The 8,699-nt window shown below is 60.7% G+C and overlaps 1 protein-coding gene across 1 annotated transcript in view; it reads left to right on the top strand.

Annotated features, from left to right (window-relative positions):
* Positions 1 to 8,681, top strand: part of CABP7 (calcium binding protein 7) — a 23,260-nt gene extending 14,579 nt beyond the window's left edge. The window contains exons 3-6 of the mRNA XM_012730833.1: positions 6,375 to 6,518; positions 7,253 to 7,365; positions 7,621 to 7,774; positions 7,949 to 8,681. Coding sequence (XP_012586287.1) covers positions 6,375 to 6,518; positions 7,253 to 7,365; positions 7,621 to 7,774; positions 7,949 to 8,076 — 539 coding nt within the window. The 3' untranslated portion in view covers positions 8,077 to 8,681. The remainder of the gene's footprint in view (positions 1 to 6,374; positions 6,519 to 7,252; positions 7,366 to 7,620; positions 7,775 to 7,948) is intronic.
* The last annotated feature ends 18 nt before the right edge of the window (positions 8,682 to 8,699 follow it).

Here is an 8,699-nt window from a genome sequence, read left to right on the forward strand (position 1 = left end):
CCGCGGTGACGGTGCGGCAACGCGGCAGTTTGGGGTGGGGGTCCGCGCGGCGCCCCCTGCGCCCGTCGGCCCGGAGCACCCGCATCCTGATCCCCTCCGCGGTGCCCGCCCGTGGCTCTGCGCTCGCATTGACATTCCGCTCGTGTTGCATTTAAAATCCAAGCTGCTCGGGCAGTCGGAGAAGGGGAGAGGGCGACTGCCCGGCTCTCGTCGGCCGCGGGGCTGCCCCCAGGCTCTCCTGCGACCGGTGTCCCCTCGCAGCCCTGCGGAGACCCCCGGCCGCTAGTGCGGAGAAGGCAGCCCAGGAGGTGGTGGCGACAACAAGTGGCCAGATTAAGCGGTTTGGTCGCGATAACCAAGCCTGGAAGGGAAAAGCACAGAGACCAGGACCCACATTTGTTCCCCCGGAGTCCCTCCACCTCTCTGCATTACCCGGGACCTCAGGCAGCCAGCTAGGCAGGAGCAGAGCAGAGGGCAGTGCCTGGGGTTCCTGGATGGAGGGTTTTGGGTTTCAGAGACCCCTGGGCCTGAAACCTCCTCTGGGATGGGGACAGGTGCTCAGGCTCTCCCTCTCCCCACTTACTGGGGGGCAGTATGAAGTCTGGTGGGGGGCTCTGTGCTGATGGAATTCTTGGCCCCATGGGCTATGCTTCTTGGCCATTGGGGGAGGGGCTGTGGTCACCAAAGACTGGGCCTCTCTTCAGATACCTTGGGTTCAGGGGTCTCTGGGATCTGTTGCTCACTGGGGCCGATGGGGGCACACAGTTGAGAAACCAGCACAGTTCGGGGTGATGGTAGGAGCCCAGGGGCAGCCATGGAAAGAGGTCTTCCCTCATGGGGTCCACTGGGTCAGGGGGAAGATTAAGAGGGAGAAAGCAGCTACACCCCCCACCCCCACCCGCTGCACCGCAGGCTGTGAGCCACCTGCTCCTCTTGAAAATCCCAGAGTCCTGGGGAGCCGTAGAGATAGTGGCTGGCATCTGACGCGGGCAGGACAGGTAGATGGGTATTGTCCCTGGGTCTCTGGCCTTGGACCCCAGCGTCCAGCTCCCTACCCAGCAGCCAGAGCCTCATTCGGGTTCTGAGAAAAGGAGGGGTGTGATGCGGGTTGAGAGGGCGGGAGATGCGACATAGGCCATCCTTCCCCACCTCTGTCTCCTCCTGCCCTGTGCACCCCAAATCTCTTACCAGTTTCCCCCTCCAAGACTTTCGTCCACCCCTTCCTTGTGGCCCCTCGTGCAGGGGTCAACACTGTCCCCTCCCACCCCAGACGCTTTGCACCTCATCCCTCCTCTGGCTCCCGGCCCCCCGCCATGACCCTGGCAGCTCGGCTCTACTCCTTGGGGCTCCCTTCCCTTGATCTCCCAGCCCTGGAGTGCAGACCCTCCAGAAGGGAGAAGGCTGGGGTGCAGGGGTGAGCAGGACAGGAGACAGGCAGTGCAGGGGCAAGGAGGCTGCAGGCTCCCCTTGGGCTGCCCAGTGCCCAGCGGACACTCTGGCAGGAGCCCAGCAGCGTTAGTCACAGCCACACAACTGCACTCCCTGCTTCTCTCCCGTCCCCTTCATCTGGGTGCTGAGAAGCCGAGAGGCCCTGCACAGGGGCATCTGAAGGGCAGGGCCCACCCTGGAACAGGAGGCATGGAAGAGGGCAAGAAGTCCTCCGTGACCAACCCCCGTCTTGGTTGACTGTGCCCGGGGCAGCCTAGAAGCCCGTCTCTTCAGAGACTAAGTCCTTGAGTGCCAGGACCAGTGGAAGGGGTGACCAACCCGGCGCAGACCCCCTCCTGCCCCGTGACCCATGCCCCATCAGTTATCATGCCCCAGAGTGGCATGACCCTCCGCTGGGGGGATGCCCACCAATGGGGAACCACATTCCTGAGGAGAGGGAGTGGGGGGCTTGGGCTGAAAGCTGCAGTCTGCATAACCCAGGGGGCAGCTCACTGGAGAGGGAGGAGAACTAGGAGGCGATGGAGAATTTGGTTTAGGCTAAGGGCTTCCTAGGTGGCCAGCGCTGGGTTCAAGTCTTTGCATCCTTGATTCATGTGACCTTGGCAATAACTTGTTTCTCTTGCCTTGGTTTCCCCAACTCTAAAAGGAGGGTGGCTTGTGCCTCCCCAGGGGTGCTGGTGATCGGCGATCGAGGATGCCCTGGAAGTATGAAGTGTGAAGGGGCCTGACACACGCGGGGGCTGGGGAACCCAGATGCGGCAGAGGGAAAACAAGGGGCCTTTGAGGGGCGGGAGCCTGGAGTGTGAAGGGATGGGTGAAGGCTGGTGTGCTGGCTGGGTGTGGAGGAGGCTGGCCCAGAAAGGCAGGCTGGGAATAGGGCTTGGGAGAGGGCTGAACGCCTGGCAGAGGAAACTGTGGCCCTGCCTGGGTGGCAGCCGGCAGGTAGACATGGCCAGGAAGAGCTGGCTTGGGGTCTACCTAGTCCCCATATGAAGGTGAGGTGGGGGTGTCCTAGGTTGTCCCTGTACTGCCTCCTTGACAGACACGGTAGAGACCTCCAGCTTCTGTGGGAACTCTGAACTGGTCCCAGTGGCTTCCATGGATTTGAGCACCTGGGGGCGAGAAAGGGGTTGCTTCAGCTCCAGCTCAGCACTCTCTGTCCAGAGGAAGGAGACAGGCAGACAAACAGCTTCCGGGGTAGGCAGTCAGTGAAATCTGCGTTGAGAGTAGCCAAATGGGGGCCGTTGGGGGCAGAGTCCCCTTTACTGCCCTTCTCCCCTACAAAGCTAGCCACTTCTACTCAGGCCAGAAGCTCAGGGTGGCGGGGCTCAGGGCCAATGCCTCGGAGAGTGGCCACCTCTGCAGAGGACAGATGCTGCCCGGCCCCAGTGACCTCCAGCCTGTGCAAGACCACTCTGGACTCTGGCTTCCTCAGTGTTCCTTGGGGGCTGTTGGGAACTCAGGCCTCAACACAGCTGCATGGGTTGGGATGAAGACTGGGGGTGCCAGCCTGAGGCAGTAGGTGGGGAGACAGTGGCGGCCTGGAAACCCTGACGCCATGCCAGCCCTGTTCCAGGCCAGGCATCCCCATGCCAAGATGGAACGCAGCAGGCTCCCCCCGCTTCACGGGTGGGAATCGAGGGAGGCTTTCGGGGAAATGTGCCCAACTGGGATCTGCTGACAGCAGTAGCAGCAACGGGGATGTCATGCAACCCCCTTCCAGGGAAACTTCTGCAGAGGTCAGGCCTCAGGAGGGGGAAGAATCACATCCCCATTTCACAGGTGAGGCAATCGAGGCTCAGAGGGCTCAGGCCACAGCCGTGGAACAGCACAGCCAGATTCTAGCCCAGGTCCCCAGTCCAGCCGCCAGCTCAGGAAGCCTGGCCTGGTGTCCTGAAGCCAGAGCTTCCTCTTCTGACTCTACCACCCAGGACTTTCTGATTTACATTGTCCTACTCTGGGCAGGCCTGGCCCAGTTGCACGCTTCTGTGCTTGCTCTTCTTATTTTGTCATCCCAGCAGCCCATTGTATAAATGAGCAATCACTGACCTGAGGCCTCCAGCCAGGCTGGGGGAGAGCTGGGATTTGACCCTGGGTCTGTGTGTGTGAGAACTGCCTCTGTGGCCAAGAAGGTAGTCCCTGAACTTGATCTCAGGAGTCAGCAGGGGCTGGGTAGGGGGTCTCAGTGTCAGGAAAGTCACAGATTAAGTTGAGGTTTGAGCTGAGTGCCCCATCTATGGAGCAGTGGCTGAAGGGGCCCAAACATGGAGGTGACAGTCTTTGGGTTTATCTAGTGCTCCGGGGAGGTGAGTCTTGCCTTGGAAATGGCTGTGGTTTGCTGCCTACCCACACAGCCTGAAATGCACCTGCCCCCCACAGCCCAGCTCAGTGTGTTTTCTTGGGGCTTCCAGAAGGGAGTCAGGGGCCCCAATAAAGCAGCCCTGGATGCTGCCACTAGCTCCTTCCAGAGCAGGAGCGATGACCCCCGCTCACGGCAGGGCGGGAGGGAGTCCCATTGCAGTCCCATTGTGTTCAGGGCTTTATAGCCCCTCTCAGAGCTTCCAAATGGGCCTCTACAGTGGAGGCAGAGGACCCAGAGGGATGGGGTGCGGGATCTCCCTCGGGTCCCCTGGTGGGCATGGGGCAAGAGGTCTGGACGCAGACGAACAGCGTCCTCAGTCTCTCTTCATGCTTCTTGCCTACTTGGGGAGTGGAAAGCAAATGCTTACCTTTCCTTATAAAAACTGTTTATAAACTGAGAATAAATGGCTCCGAGTGGTCACCGCATACCAAGTAGCTCATAAACCTCTGCTCAGCTCCTCTGTGTGTTCCCCATGTCCTTCACTCATTCATTTAATTGTGCGTTTGGCAAGTGTTTACCGAACGACACGCTGTCCCAGGTAACAGGGCCCCGCCGTGCGACACCAAACCTGGCCCCTGCTCTCATGTACTTGTGATTCATGTCCAGTGCGGTCAGTGCTGGGACAGGGAAGGATGGGGTCTGTGGGAACTCAAGGAGGGCCAGAGTCAGTTAGGGGGCAGACAGGTGCCAGGGAGGTGCCAGGGAGGTGATGCCATCTGGGAGGGATCATCAGTGCCGACGGTAAGGGAGAAAGCATTCCTGGCAAAAGGAGCTGCGTGTTCCAAGACCCGGAGGCGGCACGGGAGGCTGGATGGAGGGCTGGAGTCCAGGACACTGGAGGTGGGCAGAGCCTGTGACTGGCTCAGGGGCAACAGCACCAGCCAGAAACCTAAGTGCATATGTGGGGTGGGGGGGGGCGTGCAGTAGCTGTGCCTGCTTGCAGGGTCAGTGCCCTCATCTCTACCCAGACTCTCCCAGGTGACTGGGTGCCCCCTTGCCAGGCTCCATGACTGTGAGCCTCTGGTCACGCACTTCTGGGGATGGGGAGCTCACCATGTCCTCAGTGGCCCAGGACAAATCAAGTGGGAATGGTTTACAGAAACTCCCGAGCCTGGTCCAGATTTCCCAACCCAGCTGCTCAGGCCGTTGAGCAGCTGGGTTGGAGTTGGGGGGTTGGGGGGTGGCAGGTGGTGTGGCTGGGGGTGAAGATCCAGAGTCAGAAGGTCCAAGGGCCCAGGCAATTCAGGTGTGACCCCGTGTCTCAGTCTGCATGTCAAGCTGTCTAACCTGTGGGCTTTTATACAGGACAGGGAGAGCCTGATAAAGTTTGGAGCCATTTTCTGTGTAGCCTGACACCCTCTCCAGGCTGCATCTAATCTATGGCAGGACTAGTGGGATCAGGGAGTAGCCCTAAGGTGCAGGGTCTTACATTCTATTTTAAGGGTTCACAGACCCCGAAGGTCAGGCTCTGGCCAGCCTCTCTCCTGCTCCCACCAGAAACAGCCCTGACCCCGGGCTAGCCTCCTGGCCTCTGCAGGCCTGGGCTCCAGGTTTTCAGCGAGCACTATCTTACTGTCTTGAGACAGCACACATGCACCTGGGCATGCACACGAGTCACCTCTGCCTGCTGAAGCTCCGCCCGGGACAGCTTATACAAAGATCAGGAGGCTGGCAGGTGAACTGAACAAATTACCCCAGGGAGCTGGAGCGGGGAAGGGTGCGAGTGGCTGAGGCTCCCTACCCCCGAAAGGAAAGTGCCCTTTAGGAAACTTGGAGGGCTGAGTAAAAGTGAAGAGCAGTGGGTGGAGAGCCAGAGGGAGAACAGAGGTGAGCGGGGAGAGATTGGGGTCTCCAGTAGCTCCTGGAGCCCTTGGTGAAACCCTGTCTCCCCTGCATCATGGCCACCCATTTTACTGTCAGACTGAGGCTGTTCAAGGTCACTTACTGGGTTCCTTAGCCCGTTTCCCGTGTGTTCCTCCCCACGCCTGAGTTACTCAGGTCCTCATTCTCCTCCTCTGTAAGTAGGGGATGGGTCTCTCATCTGAGTGGGCTTGGGCTCTAGGAGGCAGTGTGTGCCCAGGTCCACTAGCGGGAGCAGCCACGGCTGCCCCACGGGGGCGTCATTGGGAGTGCCGGCATGTTAACAGGCTGCGCTGAAGGCACGCAGCAAGCACGACGTCGAGGGGGTGGGGGCAGAGGCCGTGGGCAGGAAGCCTCCGCTGTTCACAGGCCACCAGCTGCCTGGCCTGGCACACGCTGTCCTCCCCGCACGGTGGGATTCACGGCACCGGCCACACGGGGTCGTCGTGAGCATGTCTGCAGAGGCTGCGGGAGCTGGGCAAGCCGAGCCCAAGACCCGGAGGCCTGTGGTGTGGGCATACCATTACTGCCCACGAGGTCTGGCCTGAGGTCCAGAATGCAGCACATGGTGGACCTTTGGGTCACCCACCTATTGTCTGACCAGACACGGGCTCTGAATTTGCAACCCAGACTAAAGGTTCTGGGATCCTGGAGGTCTGGGGAGATGGGTGGTGATGTCCCACCTGCTCTGCTCCCCCCGCAGAGATCCGAGAGGCCTTCAAAGTCTTTGACCGTGACGGCAATGGCTTCATCTCCAAGCAGGAGCTGGGCACCGCCATGCGCTCCCTGGGTTACATGCCCAATGAGGTGGAGCTGGAGGTTATTATCCAGCGGCTGGACATGGATGGTGAGCACTGCCCCTGCCTCAGCTGCCTCATCCCCCCCCTGGGGGCAGGAGGGTCCAGCCCCTCCCGGGGCTCTCATTCCCCCAAGTGCAGCCACCCAGGCCCACAGCACTCTGCAGCCAGGTCTGGCCCCGTTTCTCAGGCTGGAGAATCACAGCCAGAGTGTGGCTGCTCCACACCGTGGTCAGACTCTCCTCTCACCCTAAATTCTGAGAAATATTTAAAGTTCAGGAAAGTAGAACATACTACTCTAGTTCTCAAACAAAACCAAACACGTGTAGTTGCATCTGCTTTCTGGAGTTTTATTAAGGACAAGCTCACAGGAAGGTCCCGTCGTGCCCTGTGCCTTCCTTGCATGCCCCACGCCGCCGTCATTCTCTTCACCCACAGGGCAGACAGTAGCCTGGCCAGGCTGACCACTCTCCTGAGGTCTGCGCCCTGTCTGCAGGGCTACGAGACGGGCTGGCCTCCCTCTCCTGGGACCGCAGTGCCGTGCTGGGGTCTCAGTAGGAAGTGAAGGTCTCTCAACTTCTCGGGCCCACTGGCTGCACCCCACCTCCGCCCTGTCAGGCAAGACACTTGGGGACTGAAGCATCAGCCTGGAGCTGGCGCATGCTAGGCACCCCAAAATTGACTTGAGGCTCAGGGATGTGTCCAAGATCCCACAGAGCCCAAGGTGGGTCAGAACCCAGCCCAGCTGCAGCTCCCCTTGAGTACTGACCAGTGTCTGCTGTAGGTGATGGCCAAGTGGACTTTGAGGAGTTTGTGACCCTCCTGGGACCCAAGCTCTCCACCTCGGGAATCCCTGAGAAGTTCCATGGCACTGACTTTGACACGGTCTTCTGGAAGGTATGCCCTGGTGGGAACCCAGGCCGCCTAGGGCAAATGGCCAGGCCACCCGTCATAAAGGGGGATGACCACTTTAGGCATCTCGTCTTCCAGAGGGTCTGGGCGCTCTGGGGGAAGAGGCTGGTGCTTGTGGTGGGCTCCAGGTGGAGGGGTGTCCAGCCCTCCCGAACCCAGAGTTGCCGGGCTAATGCGACTCCAGGGTGCTGGCTGGAGCTCTGTTGGTGGTGACCAGCGCACTGTCTCCCCCTGCCCAAGTGCGACATGCAGAAGCTGACCGTGGACGAGCTGAAGCGGCTGCTCTATGACACCTTCTGCGAGCATCTGTCCATGAAGGACATTGAGAACATCATCATGACAGAGGAGGAGAGTCACCTGGGCACGGCTGAGGAGTGCCCCGTGGACGTGGAGAGTGAGTAGCCCCGGGCAAGCCAACTGCTCGGGCAGGGAGGGATCCAGGGGCGCGGTGAGGGGGGCTCGCCGGGGACCTCCTTGCTTGCCCCATGTGCAGGGTGCAGGTGGCTCCTGATGCCATCGTCTCGTTGTCCCCTTCTGTCTCTCTGGCACTCCCCGACGGCGGCCACAGCCTGCTCCAACCAGCAGATCCGCCAGACGTGTGTGCGCAAGAGTCTGATCTGCGCCTTTGCCATCGCCTTCATCATCAGCGTCATGCTCATCGCAGCCAACCAGGTGCTGCGCAGCGGCATGAAGTAGGCACCGCCTGGGAGCCCAGTCTGGTGCACGCGGTGCATGGGGCCCCCCCACACCCCCCACCGCCTGCAGTCCTCTCCCTCAGCTGGCTCTCTGGGCCCCTGCCCCGTGTCCTTCCAGGCCTGGAGGCCTGCGACCCCACCCCACCAGCCCCACAGGCCTTGCATGGAGCTGTGACCGCCTGCGGAGGGCCTGGTGGTGGCTCTGAGGACGGCCCCCAGTCCCGCCTGCACCCTGCCTGTGCCCCACCCTGGCCTGTATGTAGCACTCACTCTTCCCACTGTCCAGGGGCTCCTGAGAAATTAAGGGGGGATTTGTACAGGAACCCCCAGGGTCCAGTCTCTGCTGTGGTACCTCGGGCAGGAGGCTCACCCCGGGGCCCAGGCCACAGAGCTAACCAGACTGGCCCCTGATGTCTGCCCAGGGCCATGGCAGGATAGCGGTGGGTATGAGGGTGGGGTCTCCTGGCCCCTCCCTCCGACCCTCAGACCTAAATCCGGCCCTTTGTTTCACTCGCCCACAGAGGCCAGTCAGCCCACCACACTGATGAGGCGGCTGAGGCTCAGAAGACCCCAGGTTTGGCCTCAGCTCCCCCATCAACAGATTTTCAGAAAGGGCAAAAGCAA

The sequence above is a fragment of the Condylura cristata genome, unplaced genomic scaffold, assembly GCF_000260355.1.
Source record: "Condylura cristata isolate star-nosed mole 26May11 unplaced genomic scaffold, ConCri1.0 scaffold00029, whole genome shotgun sequence".
Lineage (NCBI taxonomy): Eukaryota > Metazoa > Chordata > Mammalia > Eulipotyphla > Talpidae > Condylura > Condylura cristata.